This window comes from Sprattus sprattus (assembly GCF_963457725.1).
Source record: "Sprattus sprattus genome assembly, chromosome: 18".
Lineage (NCBI taxonomy): Eukaryota > Metazoa > Chordata > Actinopteri > Clupeiformes > Clupeidae > Sprattus > Sprattus sprattus.
The window spans coordinates 21516308-21540733 of NC_137916.1; the positions used below are offsets into that span (position 1 = coordinate 21516308).

Here is a 24426-nt window from a genome sequence, read left to right on the forward strand (position 1 = left end):
GCCCCTGTTTTTGGCGTTGTCCGTGACTGTAGACGCCTAAGCAAACCGACGCTGTGGAAGAACCAACCATCAATATTGTCACTGTCTGACTGAGCCAGCGGGAGACGGAGGCTGAGGGTGAGAGAGGACAAGAGGGGATGGAACCGTGGAGGGGAATCTTCCATTTACTGTCATAAGGTCTGCATACACACACACACATACATTAGACACACACACACCAGCACACGCATACACACACACATACATTAGACACAAACCCCATGCGCACAAGCACACACTCGGTCATGCTTTGCACACACCCTTCCTCATATGTTCCCTTGACCTACAGTTGGAGCCCTCTCTTCAAATGTTACTCATCCCCTCTGGTAAAATGGTCCCCCATAGCATCAAGGCCCAATACATATGCCAACTACAGTCTGTGACCTCACATTCATTCCTTCCCTTCCACCCAGATGTGCCTTGTAAAAGCTCCAGCGAGGGCCAGGAGTGGGGGGTCGAGTGATAGCGGAGGGAAGCACTGGGGCCGGGACCACTGGGCTGATTGGTGACACTGACTAAGTGCTGCCTCCATGATAAATGCGGCAGTTTCAGGCTGTAATGGGTCGAACCCACTCCTCTGGCTGATCTGACCCCGTCAGCGTTTTTTGCCATACATCACCGCCCTGGCCCAACCCACTGACATATTGTTTCAATATGAACTCGACCAAGCAGTAATTTCTGTCTCATTTATGTCTGAGTGTTATTCACCCATTCTCTCTCTTTCTCTCTCTCTCTCTCTCTCTCTCTCTCGCTTTCTCTCTTTCTCTCTCTCTCTCTCTCTCTCTCTCGCTTTCTCTCTTTATGTCCCTGTTTTCTATCTACTTAGTGAATGTCCTCTCCAGGTAGTTTATTTTAAAGGGAGAGCTGGATTTGGCAAGGCTTTGAATCTGGTAGACCCCCTCATGTAGAGTTGAGTATCTAGTCTTCCACTGGGACTTCTTTGGAAACATACACTTTGGCCCAGATTACCTCTGTGTGCCTGTTAACCCTGGTGTAGAATCACCATTTCATCATATTATGAGTAAAGTTGCTTCATTTTTCATAGACTCTCAAGGGAATACTTAATAGGAATGCATATTAACTGGCAACTGTAGTTTACATTCATGTAACATCCAGCAACAACCTATACACTAGCCTACACAGTCAGCAAAGATCTAACACCGATGTGCTGCTGCTGTAACTGTCACAGTTAGGTCTGGAAACCAGTGGGGCCCTCCATCGTACCGATGTGTGAAGATTGTCAGTTTAAACCACTCAGCCTGAATAGTCCAAATATGAATAAGAAAGGAGAGAGAGAAAGAGAGGGAGAAAGAGAGAGAGAGAGAGTGTGTGAGAGAGAGAGAGAGAAAGGGAGAGGAAGAGGAAGAGGGAGGAAAAGGAGCAGACGGACAAGAGGAGTGAGAAGTTGTTGCTGTGGTTTACCCTTACCCATATTGTTGCAACACTCTGCAGAGCAAAACACTACCAACCTGACACCCTCCGATGACTTCCTAGTCTAATACAGCGTGTACACGGATTGCATGAAACCACCAGTGGTGCCACAATAACAAATGGAGGGCCTAAACACACGAGTGCAGTTTCGCAAAAATCTCTCGAGTCCACCACAGTGCCATCTGCTGGCGTGAGGCCAGAGGCGCACCAACTTGGAGTGCAGGGTGAACCCTCAAGAGCTGGGTGGGATGATTGTAGGACACTTCACCAATAATGTGTCAATTAAACAAACCCAAACACTAACATCCACACACACACACACACTCACACACACACACACACACACACATACACCACACACATGTATATACAATAGCACATTCACAGAAGGTGGTCTAGTAGAAAGATTGTTTACCCCGACCACCTCTGTGGTGGAATACAGTCAAAGGTCCAGGCACTATACCTCAGTGTTTCCTACAGACGGTGTGTGTGTGTGTGTGTGTGTCCATGCATGTATATGTTTGGGGATGACGCATCTATTCCTTACTTGTCGTAGCAGCAGGTATCAGCTAATAAAATCTTTGAGTGTGCTTTGTTCTAATCCTGCCACCCTTCTCAGGATGGTGTCTGTAGCAGGTCAGGGATTCTCATAAATGGAGCATCCAGATGTCTGCACCCCTTAGTCATCCAGTGTTTTCTTAGTTTTTGTCTCTTTTCTCCAGTGTTACATCTATTTATTTTTACATGATGAAATTCATGATGACAGAAGACAATAACTGGAACATTTAATATCTTTTTAATGTAGTTCAGCATGATAAGTAATGAGAATATTTACCAGAGAGAGGCATGTAGAGACCAATGCAGTGAAAGTGGAGAAACAGAAACAGGCAGAGAGAGAGAGAGAGAGAAAGAGAGAAAGAGAGAGAGAGAGAGAGAGAGAGAGAGAGAATGAGAGAGAATGAGAGAGAATGAGAGAGAGAGAGAGAGAGATAGAGAGAATGAGAGAGAGAGAGAATGAGAGAGAGAGAGAGAGAGAGAGAGAGCGCACCACCCTATGCAGACACGTTTATGTAGCTGCCTGACATCTTCATCACACTCTTTCCTGTTAACAAACAAAGAGGGGAGTGCATGCAAAACACACACACACACATACTGTATATTCACTGTAACACCCGTTGATGATAACACTGATTGGTGTCAAATGGATAGATAGATGCTGAATGGTCCAAGAGAGCATGAAGCATTCCTCTTTTTTAAAGAGGTGTGGTAAGAACTTTCTGCTACCTGACCAATAAGCACTCGCTCATTGTGATCCAAACAAAACCGAAGAACCCAGGCAGCAGGTTATACAACCTGTTATTGAGTTTGTCAACGAGGCATTCATTTCCCAGGCGGAAAAAAAAGAATAATAATAAACAAGCAGAACCCCTAAAAACAGATACAAACAGCATGTGGTGTTGAAAAATGCCCCATCCCATTGCTGGACAAATATGAAGTCATTGCATTGAGTTCTGAACCAAGGACTGCTAATTGGTGGATGGCAAACTTTTACTGTTGTTTAATGTGGATGGCTGGTTCTCCACATCCTAAGGCAGTGGCTGTTCTCTCTCCCTAAGGCCTGTGCTCTCTAGCTCTCATCTATGGGGAAGTTTCCATCGTTGTACATAGAGAAGGTATTGTCTGTGTGTCTAAACATTTGAGGTCATAAGAAAGTCCTTAGTTAAGACCCCTTTTCTCTTTGAATTCACAAACAACCGTGGGTGTCATCTGCACCTCAGGTGTTGAACTCCTGGAGTCTACCAGACCGATGCTCACCTGACTTGTACCTATACAATGCCCAATGAGCCAGAGCCCAAACATCAACCACTAACTAATTTTCTGCCAGGAATCACAAAAGGCTGCAGTGCCACACAGCTTGACAGACAGACGTAGGGCAAACACTGCATATAGCACCATGTGCTTTCATGGAGTCATTTAAGGATGCATATTTTAAAGCCTGGTAGATCCAGAGCAACGCTTATCCAAACTCTCCAATATGCAGTAGGTCACATCTGACAAAGCCTTGGGGCATGGTGAAGTTGAATAAGGCTGGATGAAAGCCAGGTGGTACACAAAGGCACAAGCAGTAGCGCCGAGGAAGAGAAACTTGTACATTTCCTCTCAGAAAAGTGGCAAATCTCATGCCTAGCCAGAACACACATTCACTAACGTGTTTCCTTTTCTGCTATAAATCGAGACACTGAGGTCATGGCGTGGGTGTGTTACCCTGTCTGAGGAGGAGTTGATGGGGCGGGTGAAAGCACAGGGTCACTGAGGACTTTGTCCGGAGGGGGATCATCTCTTTCTTTTTTTTTCAGTTGTGCATTAGGAAAAGTTGGCCACTGCCTCTCTTTGCCCGAAGTGACCCTCTATGCAAGATTTTTGTCCCCACTTCAAACACAGTACGCACCCCTCTGACAAAAATGCCCCCTGAAATACTCTTCTTAGGTCCTCATATCTTTTAGATTTTTTTTTTTACATTTGGCTGCTTCTGTTATGTGTGCCATCCATCAATTTTCTCCCAGTCCTGCCGTTCTGTTTGCCCTGACTGGTGAATGTTCCTCAGCAGCATTGCACTGCTCTTTCTCTCACTCTCAGGGCCATGTTAATACTTAAAGCTTTCTGCTCTCCCTGGAGCAGTGTGGGCACAGTCTGTGTGGTTGAGGTATAGGTTCTGCTACATGCTTTTTACTGGTGAGTGGGAGAAAGAGACAGGATGGGGTGGGGGTGATCGGGGGATGGCTAGTGTTGGTGGTGGGGGGTGGGGGGGTCGTAATGGGCAGGTGTTGGGCCATGGGTGGGTGCCCAGTTACTGTGGGGAGAGGGCAGGGCTGTCCGGGGGTAGGGCATGGGATCATAGACCATATTTAAAGGATGGGCAGAGTCCCGGGATCTCCAGTTAAGTGGCATCTCTGTCCAGCTAGCTCATCTCTCTCTCTCACTGTCTTACTCTCTTCGTCGTCCCCGAGTCTGGTCTGTTTGTCTGCGTTTCCCTGTCTCACCATCCATCCCTCTGTCTCGCCTGTCTGTTGACCACCATGTTAGGACGGGCTCTCCTGCAGACCTCTCTGGTCCTCTGGCTGGTACAGCACACCTTGCAAAAAAGTAAGTATGTTTTGCTACATTAAGCTAGGAACCGAGGTCAAGAAGACACAAGCATTTAAAAAGGCTACGACATCTTACACATACCGGTATGCATATACACATAAAAAACATATATTGTAATGCTTTTAAAAATATAGAAGTACTGCTATGTGTTAATACTGTAATAAAGTAATTTTGCTTGGTACGAGTTTAGCGAAAATGTGAAAAAATGAACAAACCCATGAGGGCAACGTTAAGAGTACCACAGTACCAACATATTCAGGCCTGATCCAGAGGCTCATGCAACTAGCCTGGATAACCGTAAAAGCTGTTTCTGAAGCAAATTGTCAGTGTAATGTCATAAGAAAGTTGAGTTCAGTTGAATTGTATTTTAATGTTTATTATGCTTCTGCCACTTTCATGGTGTTTTTTCAGTCTGTGTGGCTTTTTGTCATTATTAGTTCCATACAGGGTTTAGACTGATGTCCGTTTCTACTGCCTGTTAACCAGATTAGCCTTAGGCAAAACTAGGACGTTACTGTCAAGATCGGAGTCAACTGCAAGTCTATCTATCTAAATATCTGCTACCAGTGACCACTGTCCAGGCCTCAGGGTCTTAATGCATGCAATATTACAGGTATAATAGATAAAGAACCTGTGTTATTAGGCTGCCTTAAAGTGGCCCCTCAGTTCAAATTATACCAACCAAAACTAATACAGTGACAGGTGTGTTTAGGTGCATGTAAACAAGACAACATGTAATGCCCCCGTTTAACTACCAGATTCTAAAGAAAGTTTATTTCTAATTTTGCTATACTTTTCCAGCATCAACGTGTTAGATTCCCTATGGCTGAATTATATTGAGGGAAACACCTTGAGGCTTTGCGCCTAGTGGATAGTTTCCCAATCAGTGACGCTTTAGCATGCACTCTGCCAAAGATGCATTTTATATCTTCCGTTGTTGGTTAGAATCAAAGTCTGAGACCAGGAGGTGGCAGCGGTGGTCAAAATTTGACAACTCACTGCTAGAGCAGCACTTCACTGTCCTCACAGTGTGCCCACTTCAGTCGTCATTCCCTACTCATCAATGAGCGTCTGTTCCGAAGCCCAGAGTTGGGATGAAACGGCATCCCATAACTCACCTAATTGTTGAACGCAATGGCAGAGACCTACATCTGGACCAAAGATGTTTAATCTGCACAGCCACATTGGCAATACCAGGCTACAGTATACATACAGAAAACTTTTGCGTCTCCACATTTTCACCTTTTGTAGCATTTCTTACATTAATACTATGAAACAGTTAAATCAGCCTGCAGTCCACTTGGCATTGGCACACAGCTAGGTGGTCAAAAACAGAAGCTCTCTTCGGCTAAGTACAAAAACATTTTTAGCATCGTTAAATCATTTTGGGCATCTAGTGGTTCTCAACATGCTTGTGTCTATTGGTAATTTGACGAAGTTGTAAGCCCTTGAGGAATGTAAGGTAAATAGGTTATTGTCTCTGTGGGCAGGGAGTGAGAAAGAATATGTCAACTCTGCACTATTTTTCTTTCTCAGGCATAAGCAGACCTCAGACTGGAGCCTTGGGAAGACTGATGCCAAGAGGTATAGTGCAATCACATTTTGCTCCTGTGTGTTTGTGTGTGTGTGTGTGTGTGTGTGTGTGTGTGTGTGTGTGTGTGTGTGTGTGTGTGTGTGTGTGTGTGTGTGTGTGTGTGTGTGTGTGTGTGTGTAAGATAGTGGGTAAAGTGGAATTCTGTCTTACACAATCTTACACAGTATGATGAACTGACCTGACAGATTAACTACGTTTTTTTTTTGCATTTTTACTGCTTCTTTTTTTCATTTCATTTAGTTTCTTCATTTTTGTTCATTAAATTAAAATAACAACTGATTTCTTCAGTAGACCTAATCAACCCCCCAGTACAGTTAGTATGCAGTCAGCAGTGACACACCTTCTATTCTGTTCCAGAGTACTATGCAGTGTTACAGCTTTGTTGTTTTATGGATATTGTGTGTCTAACCTGTTTGTATGCTAGGGCGTGGTGGCTATGGGGGCGCTCCAAATGCAGGTGGTAAGTAGAGTTTTAGAGTTTATTCCAAAATAATATTATATAAAAATTCACAAGAATAGTTCAGCTCAACTAACCTCACTCACCTCAAGCTATCCCTACAGCATCCCTGTTATCTATCCAGAATAGTAATGAATATTTAAATGTGCGTCCGTGGCATGAAATAACCCCAGCCTAATGAAGCTGCGTCCCTGGAAATAGCCGACCTGCTCTGTTAGCTGCCGGTGACAGTGATGGAATGTGTCCTTGTCACAGAGTGCAGATCAGCCGCACCTGCTGCAGTGTTGGCCATATTTCATCCTCCCAAGTCATTTAATGTGCTCTTAAATGTCATGTGACACAACACAAGCTCCCAGCTCCTACTTTATTACTTTTCCGTGTGATGTTCTAGAATTGTGTGTGTGTGCGTGTGTGTGTGTGTGTGTGTGTGTGTGTGTGTGTGTGTGTGTGTGTGTGTGTGTGTGCCTGTGCATTTGGTTGTTTGCATTATGTATGCCTCTGTTTGTGTGTGTGTGTGTGTGTGCGTGTGCGTGTGCGTGTGCGTGTGCGTGTGCGTGTGCGTGTGTGTGTGTGTGTGTGTGTGTGTGTGTGTGTCTGTGTCTGTGTCTGTGTCTGTGTGTGTGCGTGTGCGTGTGCGTGTGTGTGTGTGTGTGCACATTTCATCTCACACACACACAGGCACATGATCTAGTATTCTGTGAATAATATCTGACAGTCCAATGTTTCTTCCCTAAAACAGCTTATCCAAGTGCTGCCCTTGGTGCAGGTGAGTGACTCTGATACAAGTGTTTTCAGGACCGAATGCATTTAAGGTTTTACACCCATATCCATCATACATCTTTAACATTTTATCAGCTGATTAATAATAGACATAGAAAAGTACAGGCTTTCAAGATACAGAATTGCTTTTGTCTTGCACTTATGCTCGATTGAGCTGTTTTACTAAAATATTTCTGGCACAGATATACTATATTATATGTAGTTTGACAAACTTTTATGAAGCCAAACAAACCAGATAAGGGTCAAGGGATCCACAGGTTATTTCTAGCTGATGTGTTGTCTTTGCATACGCTGTACAGGATGAACACGTTTGGCACCTCCATGCTCGGTTGAGCATAGACTCAGCACATTATAGGGCTCTCCATCATATGCGATAGCCATTCATGGGGTTGCATGGGAATATTTATTTTTCTGTGTGAGATTGGCATGTATGTTCCACTACACGTATATTTGTCTGCGTTGCATGTCTCCAGGTTTATTTAACGTGTTTGCAATGGAGGTTCAGATTATTTATTTTGGCACCAAGTGCCGATTGCCAAGAATGTGTGTGTTTAGTATGTTAGCAATGGATTTTTGTTTGGTTTGACATGTTTGCTTTCTGTATGCCTCTTTGTATGTGTGCACGCGCGTGTGCGTGTGTGCGTGTGTGTGTGTGTGTGTGTGTGTGTGTGTGTGTGTGTGTGTGTGTGTGTGTGTGTGTGTGTGTGTGTCTATTCACGTGACCAGGAGGATACAGACCCTTAGGTAATGGAGGTCGAGGAGGCCTGAAGCAAGGAGGCTATGGGCCAGGTAATGCTTCATACAGCAGATGGGTTAAGGAATGAGAGCATAAGTAAATAAGTCAATGGTGTCATTTATTCATTCGTTAATAATATTTAATTCACGCAATTGATGTATTTTTTTTCATTTATTCATGAGAAGTTACTTGGCTCTGGACCCCGCTGAACTAACTGTCAAAGTTCCTATGTTAGTATCTATTGACTTGATCCGATCCTCCCTTTGACTGCAGGAGCAGGTCTTGGAGCAGGGCTGGGAGCAGGAGCAGGGATGGGCCTTGGTGTAGGCAATGGACTGGGAGCCGGACTAGGAGTGGGGAAACAGGCAGCTAGAGGTGAGAGGAATGTTGGGTGCTGCTATGACTAACCCTGCAAAAACTCAGGCTATCGCAGAGACGATGGATTCTAGACTGGCTAGTTGGTCTGTTTCATATGGTGTCTATGTGTACACTGTGGGAATGGGGGGCTGATGGGGGTATAAGAGAGAAATCTAATCAACCTTGAAATTCACCCAGGCGTCCCGAAGGATGAGAGTGTAACAGATTGCATCTCCTCTAACCAATCAAACTGTGACCTTGGGGTGTGATGACGCCGATCCAGTGTGATTAAAGCACATAAATGATTTATGCTGTCATTTCACAGCAAATAGATTGCATTTAATTTACCTTGCTGAGGGTGTGTACCTCAATGTGTTTGCATGTCTATATGTTAGTTTGTCTTCTGTGTGTATGTGTATTCTATTGAAGCCTGTCAGTGTATGTTGCCTCTCCCTTGTAAACATGTGTTTGTATATCTGTATCTCTGTTAACCTTAGCGTACCTTTTCTCCCTGTCAGGTTATGGAGCTGGACCGGGCGCTTACCCTGGGGCTGGGTACGGTAGCTATCCTGGAGCAGGCCGTGGTAAGTCAATGTTTGCTGAGACTGCACAGTCTACACACATCTCAGTAGCAGCCCACATTAAACGTGAACTGTCTTACATTTCAACTGGGACAAGTATTGGTCATAGAAAATGACCCCATGGATTACAGATAGCCTTAACTGCTGCAGATACTGCTGTTGATAGTCTCCTCTCTCTGTACTACGTCTTGCATCCCTAAGTAAGGTATGGTGAGAAGTGCTGAACTAAAAGCTAGCACTGAGCCAGCACTCTCTTCCCATTTGGGATTTGAGCAATGAAAAATTGGTGAAATAACCCAAAAAACTCCAAACATCTCACCACTGTTTTTCCAAGACTCAACTTTCATGTGTTTATCTGTTCAAACTGTTATTTCTAATGTGCTTTGGACTGTAGGCTGTTTAAGGTTGTTAGTGACAGTACCCCTATTTACCACTGGTAGGCACTGCAGGAGGGAGATATCCCACTGGCCAGGGCTCTAAGGCCCCTAAACCGGGTAAATCCCACCACCGTGTGTCACCGCTGTCTCTGTGTGTGTCAATAACCTTTAATTTCTACAACTCCATTCCAAACATGGCACCCCATACTTTCTTCTTGCGCTCAACATCAGGAGAATCTGAGAAACTAAAGCGTGCTTACATCCAGTCTTTGGAAACCTGTATAGTTTCCAACAGAGTTATGACTGATTTGACCTTTTCAAGGTCTGACTCAGTACATACATGTATGGACTGAATGGCTTATGCATTGTTTTGCATTGTTTTGCGAATGGGATTCTCTACTTTATGAAAGTACGAATTGGAGGATTGGTTTGGACTGGAGTGGCTTTGTGTTTTGTGTGTTCTGTTTTGTGGCCCCTTTGTGTGTCATTGCGCTCTCAACTCTAATTGTGTGTTCTAATTCAGTGTCTGTCTAATCCACCAGCCATGGTGGATGCCATAACAGCATGTGGATGTTTGTCAGTGAAGTGTTTGTCTATTTGTCTGTGCGCTTTTGTGTTTGTGTGTATATGTGTCCACTGTAGCTTGTCCCGCTGTGACAGCTTCTCGTGTGAATTCTGTGTTGTTCTGTGGGCATTTACTCTTTGCATGTGAGTGTGATCATTTCTCTGTGGTTGTTCCGAGCACCACACAGAGCCGATCACACGTGTTTTAAAACACAAACTTTGTTGTAACAAGTGCTGTGGTCTTTAGGAAGCCTGCCAGGAGCTGGAGTCTCTGGTGGCCAGAGATCAACAGGCAATGGTAAACCCACACTACCATGTCTGTCTGTCACTGTTGTTCAGAAATCTCTGCTCTAACCTGTGTTGTCTGTGTGGCTGTGATGATGGCAACAGGCCAGCATCGGCTACTCCATGCTATTGGAGGAACAACACTGATTGTATGACTGTGCTGCTACGTGGCAGCACATATGCTAACAGCATGAAATAGTCAGGACAGTTATTTTTCAAGGCAGATTGAAAAGTTGAACCAGTCAGACTTAAAACAATGTAAAAACATTTGCAGGGGTCAAAGGGATAATTACGTTATAATTGGATGCCAGCTTTCAAAAGATCTACATAATGTGAATCTGCCAACACCTATGCCACAGGTTAAAATATTTATTATCTAGTGAAATAAGACTCATGTTGATAGTAGTAAATGGTTAGTAAGTGGTAGCGATAAAAGTGATAGTTTGGTTCCTGGTGTTGATTAACCAGTGTTGTGGTCTTCAGGATATGGTCGAGGAACTGGCACGCCCACAGGACAGGGCGCCAAGCCATCTAAAGCGGGTAAACGCCTCTTACTATGTCCATCTCCCATATATTTGAGGTGTGCTCTAACTGTTTATTGTGGGTTTTGCTCAGAAATCCCTGTGTGTATTTGCCCCTGCTAAGCACAGGAGGGCAAGTGAATCATCAGAGTGTGAGATTAGTTGATATAATTGAGAATTGCCCAACTGCTAGTCAAACCAAATCTTATTTCTACCCAGCTTTGACTATGTGCGGATATTTATAAATAATACACGCAGGGCAGTGCATTTACCTTACCTAGATAGGGGCTGCTCTTTATGGTGTAGGTGCTTGATTTTATATCCTGACCTGTCAAAAATGGCATCTAGCAGAACTGTAGTCTACATTGTATCTAATTAAGTATGTGTTTGTATGTGCTTGTCAGACTTTGAGGGTTGAATTATTGTTTATGATGCTGTTTTATTATTATGGTGTGCTTTGCTTTTTGTTTTTGTTGTATGCATGTTGTTCTGAAGACCTCTCTGGTGTTTTGTGTTGAGTTAGTTGACTTATTCTCCACACACTAAGCTTGACTGATAAGCTCCATCCATGGCCTAGTTTGATTTGTCTGGTTCCAGTTCTTAGGGGTGGAGCATTCAGTGCTGTCACCAAGAACCACAAACCCAGGGTGACAGAACCGGGTAATGATACCGTTACATCATACGTGATTGTGCTTGATGGATGTGATAAAAACATAGGGTTGCTGTCCTGTCAACCCATATGTCTATTCGTTGAAGAACTGACATATAAAGCCTAATAGTGCCTGTGTTGCCTGCTTTGCACAAGTGTTGTCTGCATTAAGAGTTGTTTGGAGTAGTCTGTGTCACGGTTGAGTCAGAGAAATGCACCGTGTGCCTGGGAGATGCCCTGTGGCTTGAGACATTTTAACCGTGTTTTGTCTCTCTGTACCAATGTCAGACATGAATCAAATTCCTCCAAGTTGGAAAGCTCCAGTTGATTCGTTTTAACTCAGATTATGATCTAATGATTTGTATTTGAATTTGATGCAGGTCTGACTTGGATCTCTTGTCTGTCTTGTCTGGTAGTGTGGTAGTGTAGTGTGGTGTGTCTCTATCAGTTGTCTTATGCCTGCCAGCATCTACCAGTACTTTTCCTCAGTGTTGTCTTGCACCCTGTCATTGGTATGTCCTGTAGTTGTTGTCTTGCTTCTATATCTGTGTACCTAAAGGTACACAGGATCTCTTTTCTGTCTTGCCTGGTAGTGTGGTAGTGTGTCTCTATCAGTTGTCTTATGCCTGCCAGCATCTACCAGAACTTTTCCTCAGTGTTGTCTTGCACCCTGTCATTGATATGTCCTAAAGGTACACAGGGTTCCCATGGTCACTGATATCATAGACTATAACATCTGTTTTTCCATCTGTTGTAAGGTTACATATCTCATGTAATTTCATCATGTTATTTTACTCACAAATAAGTAAACTTTTAGCAAGCACGCAGTTGTAAAATGAATGTACTCAAACATAGTCATGGAAATTGCAAGTTGTGAAACATAGAAATTACAAATTAATTTGAGTTTTTTTATGAACAGTGGGAACCCTGGTCAGATGGATCATTAGCTACCAAAGTGTTTAAGTTGTTTTTGCTAGATATTTCCTGCTTTCATTTATGCTACTGCTTTTTGCCTGATACACTTTTAAATTAAATGTATCATTTATGTGTGGTGATAATCTTGTGACCCTTCAGGTAGAGCTGCTGGAAGTTTAGGAGGTGCTGGCAGTGTCATTATAACAGGAGGGACTGTGGGTCTTAATGCTGCTGCTTCACAACAGGGAACCAAAAGTCTTGATGCAGCAGCTCATTCATTGCAGGGGGCAAAAAGCCAAGGTTATCTTTCTCAGCAGCAACAGGCCACTAAAAGTCTTAGTTCCGCCACTACTCAGCTACAAGGAACCAAAAATGTTGGTCCTGCCAATCCATTCCTCCAAGGATCCAAACGTTCTGGTTTTGGCTCTTCACAACTTCAAGGAACCAAGACCGGCGGTGTACCCCCGGAGCAACAAGGAACTAAAACCCTTGGCTCTGCCAATCCACGACTTGAAGACGCCAAAAGTTTTGCTCTTGCCACTTCACAACTTCAAGGAGCACGTAGTATTGGTTCTTCTACTCCACAACTACAAGGAACAAGAAGTCTTACTCCTTCCAATCCTTTCCCACAAGGAACCAAAAGCTATGGCTATGGTGCTAAACCATCTCAGGGATCCAAAAACCCAAATCCAATTATCTCTCCATCTCAGGGCCAAGGTCCGGTTTCTCAGGAACCTGATGGAACCAAAAGCATAGGGTCTGTTGGTTTGCCTGAGCAAGATGGCAAACGCTTCTTCTCTGCCTCTAGCGTGCAAATGCACAAAAGTAAAAGTTATGATTTTGTAGCATCCTCAGCAAAATCAGCATCTTCAGTGACATCTTACAGTGTCAAAAAGGGCTACAGAGGCCCTGTTGCAGCACCAATACAAGAGGGTTCTCCTGCTGCATCAGTCATATCTGATGACACAAGCCCTGAATATGCTGACATGACACATGCGCTGGATGGCAGAAGTCAGGGTCATAGCATGCTGCAGGCACAAGACAGAGAAAGTCTTGCCTCTGCAGCTGGTACACCAGGACAGGCGGGCAAAACTGCCACCTTGTTCAATCCCCCTTTGGACGCAGCTCCTATGGTACCTGAGGTGGCTGAGGCTAAGAGTCTTGGTCCTGCTGCTGGCCTGCCTGAAGTCGCCGGCAAAAGCATCTGGTCAGATGCAACACCTGCTCAAGTAGGAAAAAGTCTGGGCTCCCAACCTCTGGAGGGAAAGAGTGTGGGTCCTCATGTACCTGGACAACAGGAAGGGAAAAGTCAGGGAGCAGATTCATCAAACACCAGAGGGTTTCTACCACCATATCAGGGTAATCAGTTTCTTGTTCCTCACTGTGCTTTCCTTCAAGAGTCGTGTCACATCCGTGGTTTATATCCGTGAGCACAGGAAGTTTGTGTCATGGGATATTTAACCTTGTTTGTGTACATCTCCATGTTGAATGAGATTTCCCTTATGTTTGTGTCAGGAAGTGAATTCTGTTCCTTCCACTCCATCTTCTGCTCTTTTCATGCTGTTTGGAGAGATCCTTATGTCATGTCTGTGGGTTGTACTGCTGTTCACCTAAGTGTGTGCGTTTGTCCAAGTTGAACCAGTGGTTCCCAGTCCTTCTGTCTGCCTTTTTGTCTGTCTGTTTGTCTATGCACGTTTGATCTGTCTTTCAGTTTGGCCTAGGGCTCTCATCTTTTTGCTTTGTGAAAACTAAGTGGATGTTGTATAGCTGGTCAAAAACACTGTCACTGTTTTTCTTTACACTTAAGTTTAACCAGAGAAATGAATTGGCCTCAGATATATGATCTTGTGCGAAGAGACCTTTGATGAAATGTATAATGTGTGTTTGTGTGTGTGTGTGTGTGTGTGTGTGTGTGTGTGTGTGTGTGTGTGTGTGTGTGTGGTGTCCAGGTAATGGAGGTGGAGGTGCTTTGCCTTTTGAAAAGGGGCAGAAGGGCAATGGTAAAACCAAACTTCATCTAGTCCTTTCTCTGATTTTGTTTATGGCTGCGTTTGCTACTGGACTTGTTTTTGTCCACTGCACAACAGAACAAAAATCCTCCTCTAGTGCACCTATTATTTAGTAGCCTACAGGTACTAATATTTAATGCCCTTGTTCTTTCACACTGTGATAAGACATCTGTGAATCAGTGTCCCGCTGATCTAACTATCCGACCGATTCCACTCGGTGGAAAAGGAATGGCAGGCCTACAAATTATTGACCACAATGGGATAGAAATCTGTTGATGTTTCATCACAACAAACTAAAGACAAGCAATTTGTCAATTATCCTTTCAATAAGGGCATTAAATAATGTACCATTGTTTCCTGAATAGGCCCCTGCCTTTGATAGGTTTCCTCCATATGCTACCCTCTCCTATTTTTTCGCTGAAACTTTGACTCCTTCACACCTTACCTACAGTAAGAAACAGTTTTATCAAGTGTTCCTCCTCAGTTCATATTGTAACTGAATTTCAATCATTCAGTGAGGGAGCCACAGTTTGAGCCCTTTCTCTTCCCATAGCAAGTTATACATACGTACAGTGTGCATTGTTTTAGTAGCTATGGCATGTTAATGGTTGTGTTCAGCATGGTGGCTTTAAGCGAAACAATTTCTAGTGTGTAGCTGAGTGTTCAGTGTAAGTAATTAACCAAACCTTACTGAATAACTCTCAGGATATGGTCCAGGCCCGGCTGTTTCCAACGGAAACGGAGCTAAAGGCAATGGTAATCCGACTCGTACTTCCACTTTTCTGTCCTTCACTGTCTAATTTTTATTATGGAACCTGTTTCAGCTCTGCATTTTGATGTGTATTAACCATGGGTTGTTGTCTTTGGGTGGTGTGTTCTACTCAGGGTGGTGTAGTCTGACTCAGGCTTAGTACAGGAACTGCTATGCACATTGAAATCAGTGATAACTGCTGACAATTGGGTAATCAGTATTGGCATTTCTAGGGTATGGCCCAGGTGCAGGACCCACCAATGGACAGGGACCTTTAAACAATGGTAATCTTAAGCCACCCCTACCTTTGTTTCTTACTAAAGCTGTCACCATTAGAGATGCCATAACTAGTATTGTTGTTTCTAGGCTATGGTCCAGGAGTGGGACCAGCCAATGGACAGGGACCTAAGGCCAATGGTATACTTACTATCCAACCAGTCAGAGCTCATCTTTGGTCTGACAGAACTGCATAAAACCATTTTCTAATTTTCCCCTGTTCGCACCTTCCTTTACACCCGTAAGGGGTCTTGGGTGTAAAATTTGAACTATCCTTTTTCAGTACTGAGTAACCTTAAATTCAATAATCACTGTTGTGGTTTCTAGGCTATGGTCCAGGAGTTGGACCAGCCAATGGACAGGGACCTAAGGCCAATGGTAAACTTACTCTCTAACCAATCAGCGCTCATCTTTGGTCTGACAGAACTGCATAAAACCGTTTTTCAAATTTTCCTCTGTTCCCACCTTCCTTTACTCCCGTAAGGGGTATTCGGTGGAAAAATTGGAACTATCCTTAGTCCAGTGTTATTTATTCAGTGCTGAGTAAACTAATATTCAATAATCACTGTTGTGGTTTGTAGGATATGGGCCAGCACCAGCTGTTCCTAATGGACAGGCACCTATAAGCAACGGTAACACAAAACTATCTTGCCAGAATGTGTAACTGCTACTTTTTCATTTTTTTCATTGCCTGTCTTTGGCTAAAAAACTTTCAAGTTAACATTATTACTGAGAATGTGACAGTAAAGAGTATACTGATCCCACAGATGTAGTGTAGAAAAAGCAGTATGTACTGGACGGGGGCGTAGAGGCACAGTCTTGTCTGTGTCTATACTCTGGTTTGGGATTCTTTGCTAAATATTTCATTCTTTGAGGGACTGGCACACAATCCGCCAAGACAGACTCCCTTTATTTAAGCTCAGTTTTCAGTGGGCCCAGTCCATCATTAATAATCTGATAGGGCATGAAGTGTTGCTTTAGCCCCAGAGTGTCAAAAAGGGACCTACTACACCGAGATAGCACTTCCTCTATGTAATCATCAAGTTGTCAGACCAGAATATCTCACTGATTGACATTTTTAGGCTTTCTTTCTTTATGTAGTGCATTGACATATTTATTGTGAGCACTTTTCAGTAGGTTGTGCTTTATGGGAGTGTATTGAAGATATTTTCATACTGTGAAGGAAAATGTGTTAAATTCATTTTAACTCATACTGTGGTATCTAGGATATGGTCCTGGACCAGCAGTTTCCAATGGACAGGGAGCCAAACCTTATGGTAAACACACTCCACTTGTGTGTGCACCTCTCTCTCTCTGTCTCTGTCTCTGTCTCTGTCTCTGTCTCTGTCTCTGTCTCTGTCTCTGTCTCTCTCACTCTCTCTCTCTATGTATCTCTCTCTCTCTCTCTCTCTCTCTGTCTGTCTCTATTTTTCTTTTTGTCTTGAAAATGGAAAAAAGTCATCCTTCCTTTTAATGCTCATTGTTTACAATATGCAATATTAGCAATATGTATTACTAGTCTACTGACTGGGTGGTGTTAAAGTGATTCCTGTTGATCTTGGTGGTTCAGGAGCTGGAGGGCCTGAGGGGCAGGGGGCCAAACCTTCGAAGACTGGTAAACAAACCTCATGGAGTGGTCCCACGCCGTTAAGGCTCTTCTGCATGTCAGTCACCCTCGGTTGCCCCTTTTCTGACTTAGGACGTGCGTGTGTAACTCAACAGTCACACAAAATCAAATCTAAAGGCATCTTTTGGAGACACACAAGACTTTACATTTTTGGGGAAAAGGTTGAGTTGCACACGCTTGTTTTAACTGAGAACCTAGCTCCGTGTGCACGTGGCAATCACACTTTAAATAAATGCAACACTTCTGCAGAAGGCACCGCCTTCTTTTTTTGCTGTTACGTCGTGTGAGTGTTTTGTTTATTACTGGTATCCTGGGACGTTTTCAGAGAACAACAACTCAGACTAATTGCATTTAAATCCTTTTTCCTGGCAACTTCTATTTAGTTCACTACATTGGATTTTCCACAAAAATTCCATCTGTATTGTTTTGTCAGTGAAATTCTTTGAATACGATTCCCATTTTCCCACTGCTAGTTCTACCAGTACTATATTACATGCATGGTGTTACAGCAACTGGTCAGATTCCTTTTGATGTGCATGTTCATTCTTTTTTTTAACAACTTTTGTGGAATTGGAACTATCCTTAGTCCAGTGTTATTTATTCAGTGCTGAGTAACCTTAAATTCAATAATCACTGTTGTGGTTTGTAGGATATGGGCCAGCACCAGCTGTTCCTAATGGACAGGCACCTATAAGCAACGGTAACACAAAACTGTCTTTTTGCCAGAATGTGTAACTGCTACTTTTTCATCCTCAGACAATGATTAGTAAATCAAATGTTTGTGGAGAATTTTCATTGCCTATCTTTGGCTAAAAATCATTCTGGTTAACATTATTACTGAGAATGTGACAGTATAGAGTATACTGATCCCACAGATGTAGTGTAGAAAAAGCAGTATGTACTGGACGGGGGCGTAGAGGCACAGTCTTGTCTGTGTCTATACTCTGGTTTGGAATTCTTTGCTTAATATTTCATTCTTTGAGGCACTGGCACACAATCCTTATCCACAATCCGCCAAGACAGACTCCCTTTATTTAAGCTCAGTTTTCAGTGGGCCCAGGCCATCATTAATAATCTGATAGGGCATGAAGTGTTGCTTTAGCCCCAGAGTGTCAAAAAGGGACCTACTACACCGAGATAGCACTTCCTCTATGTAATCATCAAGTTGTCAGACCAGAATATCTCATTGATTGACATTTTCTTTCTTTTACGCAATGCATTGCCATATTTATTGTGAGCACTTTTCAGTAGGTTGTGCTTTATGGGAGTGTATTGAAGATATTTTCATACTGTAAAGGACAATGTGTTAAATTCATTTTAACTCATACTGTGGTATCTAGGATATGGTCCTGGACCAGCAGTTTCCAATGGACAGGGAGCCAAACCCTATGGTAAACACACTCCACTTGTGTGTGCACCTCTCTCTCTCTCTCTCTCTCTCTCTCTGTCTCTCTATCTCTCTCTGTCTGTCTCTATTTTTCTTTTTGTCTTGAAAATGGAAAAAAGTCATCCTTCCTTTTAATGCTCATTGTTTACAATATGCAATATTAGCAATATGTATTACTAGTCTACTGACTGGGTGGTGTTAAAGTGATTCCTGTTGATCTTGGTGGTTCAGGAGCTGGAGGGCCTGAGGGGCAGGGGGCCAAACCTTCGAAGACTGGTAAACAAACCTCATGGAGTGGTCCCACGCCGTTAAGGCTCTTCTGCATGTCAGTCACCCTCGGTTGCCCCTTTTCTGACTTAGGACGTGCGTGTGTAACTCAACAGTCACACAAAATCAAATCTAAAGGCATATTTTGGAGACACACAAGACTTTACATTTTTGGGGAAAAGGTTGAGTTGCACACGCTTGTTTTAACTGAGAACCTAGCTCCGTGTGCACGTGGCAATCAATTAAATAAATGCAACACTTCTGCAGAAGGCACCGCCTTCTTTTTTTGCTACTACATCGTGTGACAGTGTTTGTTTTACAGCTTTGTTTATTACTGGTATCTTGGGACGTTTTCAGAGAACAGCAGCATCTCATCTCATTAATTGTGTTTACATCCTTTTTTCCAGGCAACTTCTTTTTAGTACAGTAGTACATTGAATGTTTCACAAACATTCCTCCTGTATTGTTTTGTCAGTGAAATTCTTTGAATACGATTCCCATTTTCCCACTGCTAGTTCTACCAGTACTATATAACATGCATGGTGTTACAGCAACTGGTCAAAATCCTTTTAATGTGCATGTTAATTCTTTCTTGCAGGCTATGGACCACTGCATAGTGTTTGTCAAGTTCCTTGATTATTGCAGTGCACTGGTTATGAACAGACCTAAATGTTTAACTATTTGTTGGCTGTACGTTTCACACAGGCTATGGACCTGGTGCAGGCTACGGTGGAGGTCCTGGCAATGTCTATGCAGGTATGTAATGAATATGATGTTGAGTGAAAAAAGGCTCTGAAATAGCATACAGATCAAAGCTAAAAGCCTTGATCAACTTTCCTGTGCTGCATTTGTTGGTGCTGGTTTGGGCCTTGGTCATTGAAAGGACCCAGTAGTGGCAACATATTTTTCACACTACTTAATTAATTAGAATTGAGAAGGAGTTGATAAGTATCCAAATTAACTTTCAGTAGAGTGATAGAAGTCGCATGGAGTTCATAAGTTCATATTATAAAAGTCAATTATATCAGCATTATTATAATCAAATGTGGCTTGAGATGAGCTAATTACTCGCTGCTCCACTGACGCAGGCCTGGGACAGGGTGGATACCCCATGGGAGGCCGAGGAGGCAAGCAAGCCGGTGAGGACCCCCCCACCACCACCCAACCCCCACCCCTCTTCCCAACATAGCAATATCTTGTTTGTATGTATTACTTGACTGTTCTCTCTGCTGTGCCCACAGGTTATGGAGGATATGCTGGAGCCGGCCTCGGTGATGGTTTGGGTCTTGGTTGGTATTCTATATCTACCTACAGTCTTTCAGCAGCAGGACTCTTCTTTGCTCGCTAACTGCTCCTGTCTTGTGTAGATACACAGCAGCATACACAGTAAATCTCTCTGTAAATGTCAGAAGTTTACAACATGTACAGAATATAAAGAACACAATCACTGATAGATTTTAATGGCTTGGTCTGAATGAGTAGGTCATTATGTCTCTGATTGAAACCCTATTCTAACTGATCCAGGATGTAATTAGAAGGATTAAACCAACATTCCTGCGTGTTTCATGAAGGAGAGCAAGACAGATGTTTAAAGAATGATTTAGGGCACAGATAATTAAAGGTTAATTATGAGGAGATGACGCCTCAGCTGCACTGTCCCCATAAGACCCAGCAGAGTCAGACAGCGGAGGCCTGGGGAGCCTGCTCGAGCTGTCCTTCCTGATAAGAGATGGACGGGGCAGCGGGGGGGGGGGGGGGGGGGGGGGGGGGGGGGGGGGGGGGGGGGTCAAGGACAGAGTCCCCTGAGGCTGCCCAGAGTGACACGGCTCCCACATTTCTCCCACAGGTATGGCAGGAGTTGGTGCAGGAACCAAGCCTCTGACTACAGGTACTTCCATCTCTCGCTCTCTCTCTCTCTCTCTCTCTCTCTCTCTCTGTCTGTCTGTCTGTTTGTTTGTCTGTTACTTTCACTCTGCTAAACTGATAGAAAAACCTTCTGACAAACCTGACACTTGTTCAGACTTTCCAACTTCTGGTCACACTGCTGTACAAACAGTGTGACGGTGTCAGTTTCAGTATGATGTGTATGCGTCTGGTGAACTGTGAGTTTGACAACCATGTCTTTACACCCCCCCCACCAATTTTCCTGTCTGTAGGCTATGCTAATGGCTACACCAATGGTAATGGCTACGCCAATGGTAATGTTTACGCCAATGGTGAGTAGCATCATACTTTCCATTAGACAGAGGGTAAAAGGCTAACAGGCATAATTATAATTCAGAGATGATTATAATTATGTTACAGGAGCTGGTGGCTACCCGGCAGAGTTAGCCGATGGGGCTGGGATGGGAGGCAAAGCAGGGAAGGGAGCAGGTAAACGGCCCAACCAGGGGCCAAATGATCACGCATAATTAGTCCTGTCAGCAATGATGAGCGGATGTGCATACAACTAATTATACAGCATACGCAAAAAGACCCAACTTAACATTAATTAAAATAACATTGTCAAGTTTCATACAAATATTTAACAGTTATAGTGTCTTAGTTAAAATGATTAGGAGAGAATGTATGCATTCAACATTTTGTATTTCAGTCTGTTCATTGACACATTACCAAAATTGTATCGCTTACTTTTCACATGTTGCTTTTAGTTTTGAACTCCTCTTCATTTAACACAGAATTTGGCCAATGAGGCAAACCGATATCTTTGAATGTGTGTCAGTTAATAGGGGTCCATCCAGTCGATCTGCCATATTTTGTGCTGATTCCCCTGTAATTAATCTATGTCTGCCTGTAGGTGGAGCTGGTTTGGGGCCTGCTGGTTCTCTGCCCTATGGGGGCCAGCCTGTGGTCGCAGCTGGGCTGGGTGTTGACGCAAAGTCTGGAGGGTATGGAGCCGGCCCAGTGCCTTTGGGACTTAGTCCTGATGCCAGCCTCGGTAAGTAGGGCACTATTCCACTCATGCTGGTCTGATAGAGTGTATATACAGGAAGGAAAGGAAACATTATAAAACACGGTTATGCTATACAGCAGGGTCCTATCATTAACATGAACATGAAATGCAACAGTTAACATTATTTTCCTTAAAGTCAGTTCTAGTTCAAGTTAATTATTTGGATTAAGTACACAGTGCCTAAGGACACTTACTTTAAAGCCTGAAAATAGCATCCTGCTGTCTTTCCCACAGGTACATGTGTGTGTTTCAGAATGGTTTGACTGTAGGTTGGTCTGTTGGTCACTCCGTGAAAACTGAGTGTCTTTTTTCCCCGCAAACAGGTGGTTACGGTCAGCTTCCATACAATGGCGCCCCACTTTTCCCAGCTGGTCTAGAGGGTAAGTGTGTGTGTGTGTCTTTAGTTTGTGTGTGTGTATATGTTATTTTACTGTCAAGGTGATAATAGATGACTCCTGAATCCCGCAGGTGATGGTGGGTACCCATATGGTGCTACTCAGCAACTCGGCCTGGGGGCTGATGCAGGCAAATCTGCCAGCAAATATGGTAAGTGTGTGGGTTTGCTATATGTAGTTTTCAGTAGGTGTGTATGGTAGGGTCTGTGTTTTTGTGCGTGTGTGTTTTTGTGTGTTTTGAATTTACTATGAGGTGTATGCTTGTGCCCTGTGTATGGTGCACAGATGTCTGTGAGTGAGAGAGGATGAGAGAGGGAGAAAGACACAGTGTGTGTGTGTGTGTGTGTGTGTGTGTGCGTGTGTGTGTGTGTGCGTGTGTGCGTGTGTGTGTGCGTGCGTGTGTGTGTGTGTGTGTTTGTGTGTGTGGTTGTGTGTGTGTGTGTGAGAGAGATAGAGACAGAGTGTGAGAGACAGACAGAGAAGGGGAGAAAGAGACCGTGTGTGTGTATGGGAGAGAGAAAGAGAAAGAGAGAGAGAGAGAGAGAGAGAGAGAGAGAGAGAAAGAGAGAGAAAGCATGTATAGATGGTGAGTTTGCGTGTAAGGCTTGCTGTAATGACATCTATCTTGCTTGTGCCGTGTCTCTGGGCCTCTTCCTTCCCCCTGCTCTCTCTCTAAGGAGACGCTGGGGCAGCACTCGGTGCCCAGCCTAATGGACCACAGACTGGGGCCAAACCTAAATGCAAAACTGGTACAAGTCTATGTGTGTCTGTCTGTGTGTGTGTGTCTATGTGGTGTGTCTATGTGTGTGTGTCTGTGTGTGTGTCTGTGTGTGTCTGTATGTGTCTGTGTGTGTCTGTGTGTGTGTGTACCTATCAGTGTTGGTGTCCGTCAGTCTGCCTTTCTATCGCTCTCTCTGTCCTTCTGCCTGTCTGTCAGTTAGTCCTCTGCCTTGCAATATGTGTCACACTCAGTAACAAATCCTGCCATGTTCTAGGTAATGGCCGAGGATATGGAGGATCTCAGCCAGCTGGTAAATACACTTCCACACACAGACAAAGACACAGACACACACACACACACTCATTTTGTCATACTCAACACCCATTTTACCATTTAAGTCCCAAATCCAGGATAATTCGATTTCTTTTTCAAACAAGGCAAAGTGGTGAAATGAAAAGATGTGTAATGTATCTTGTTTGTCTTAAGACCCTGGGAGTGTTTAGAGTGTCTCAATTGAAAAGCATTCATTCTGAGTATGTTCCTTTGCAGCCTATGCTGGACCCCTTGCAGCCAGCCAGGGTGGCTATGGTGAGTACCGAAACAGTGAGGTTCTACATTGTCCAGGCCTTATGTGTTACTACCGTCTCCTACTGAATTAAGCCCTTAGATTGTCCTTGATGTTTAGTCCTGGATCCTATAGTCATAGTATAAACTCACAACACAAGATGAAGACGTAACTAAGCCCTTTATTCTTTTTTTTTTCTACAGGAGGCAAAGATGGGAGCAAGTATGGTTTGAACAACTACTATGGCAACGGCGGCTACAAAGGTGAGAGATAGTTTTGCCGGATTTAAAATCAAATAAGTTGACACACCTTTTATGTTGTAGTCCTCCTTCTGTCTTCTAAGGCACCCAGTAAAAAAAGATATGTATGAGATGATTTGAACTGCTAGGAAGATCAGCAACAACTTAAAGGTTTATCATTCATTTAGTTTGACACTTCCCTCTGTTTCTTCAATCCTCTGTCTGTCTGACTATAGGTTGATTGAAGAGGCCTCAGCATCAAGAAGTGAATTTGTGTTGATTCCCCCTTGTGTTCTGTGTTTGTGTCAATCTGTTTGTTCATGTCTTTCTGTGCATCTAACTGAGTTGATGTGTGTGATCTTTTTCGTTTGATGTTCGTTCGTCTCTATGTCGTTGTTGTTCTCTGACCACCCTCCTTTTGTGTTTTCCCTAAGTGTCCCCTGCCACGTTGTCTCTGTATCTTTGCTGAATTTGTCATGAAGTTTGCTGTTTGATGATTTCTGCACATGAAACACTAAACAGTTTTTTCACCCCAAATGTCTGACTCCTCGTTGTTCATAAACAAACACACATTTTCAAACCCTGAAGCCTGCATCATATTATAAAATACCCTTTGCCTTTATTGTGGGCCATGTCAGAAGATAACAGTGTTCACATAGTGAACTAATGATCACGAAGGGCATCAGTGTGAGATCTCCACCACGGCTTTCTTGCTCAGCAGTGCTCTGTTCTGCAAAGGTGTCATGACAGGGGTATTAATAAACATGTGAGTGGTTGTCCTGCGAACAGCTGGTTTGAGCTAG

General features: G+C 43.6%; 1 protein-coding gene and 1 long non-coding RNA gene across 2 annotated transcripts; both read left to right on the forward strand.

Moving 5' to 3' along the window:
* The first annotated feature begins 8 nt into the window (after positions 1–8).
* Positions 9–6200, forward strand: LOC308378864. Its single transcript, XR_013968983.1, has 3 exons — positions 9–177; positions 4555–4614; positions 6154–6200. It is a non-coding gene; the product is annotated as an uncharacterized lncRNA (long non-coding RNA).
* Positions 6201–6662: 462 nt separating this feature from the next.
* LOC308379171 (uncharacterized protein) lies at positions 6663–24092 on the forward strand (the record flags this gene model as incomplete). Its single annotated transcript, XM_080856229.1, has 18 exons — positions 6663–6671; positions 7408–7434; positions 8175–8237; positions 8458–8559; positions 9060–9125; positions 9563–9616; positions 19456–19506; positions 19839–19889; positions 19992–20039; positions 20597–20638; positions 20907–20966; positions 21055–21123; positions 21548–21688; positions 22027–22083; positions 22172–22249; positions 22776–22847; positions 23588–23647; positions 24058–24092. The coding sequence occupies exons 4-18, from the start codon at positions 8496–8498 to the stop codon at positions 24090–24092; spliced, it is 948 nt and encodes a 315-aa protein (XP_080712355.1). The 5' UTR covers positions 6663–6671; positions 7408–7434; positions 8175–8237; positions 8458–8495.
* Positions 24093–24426: the final 334 nt, after the last annotated feature.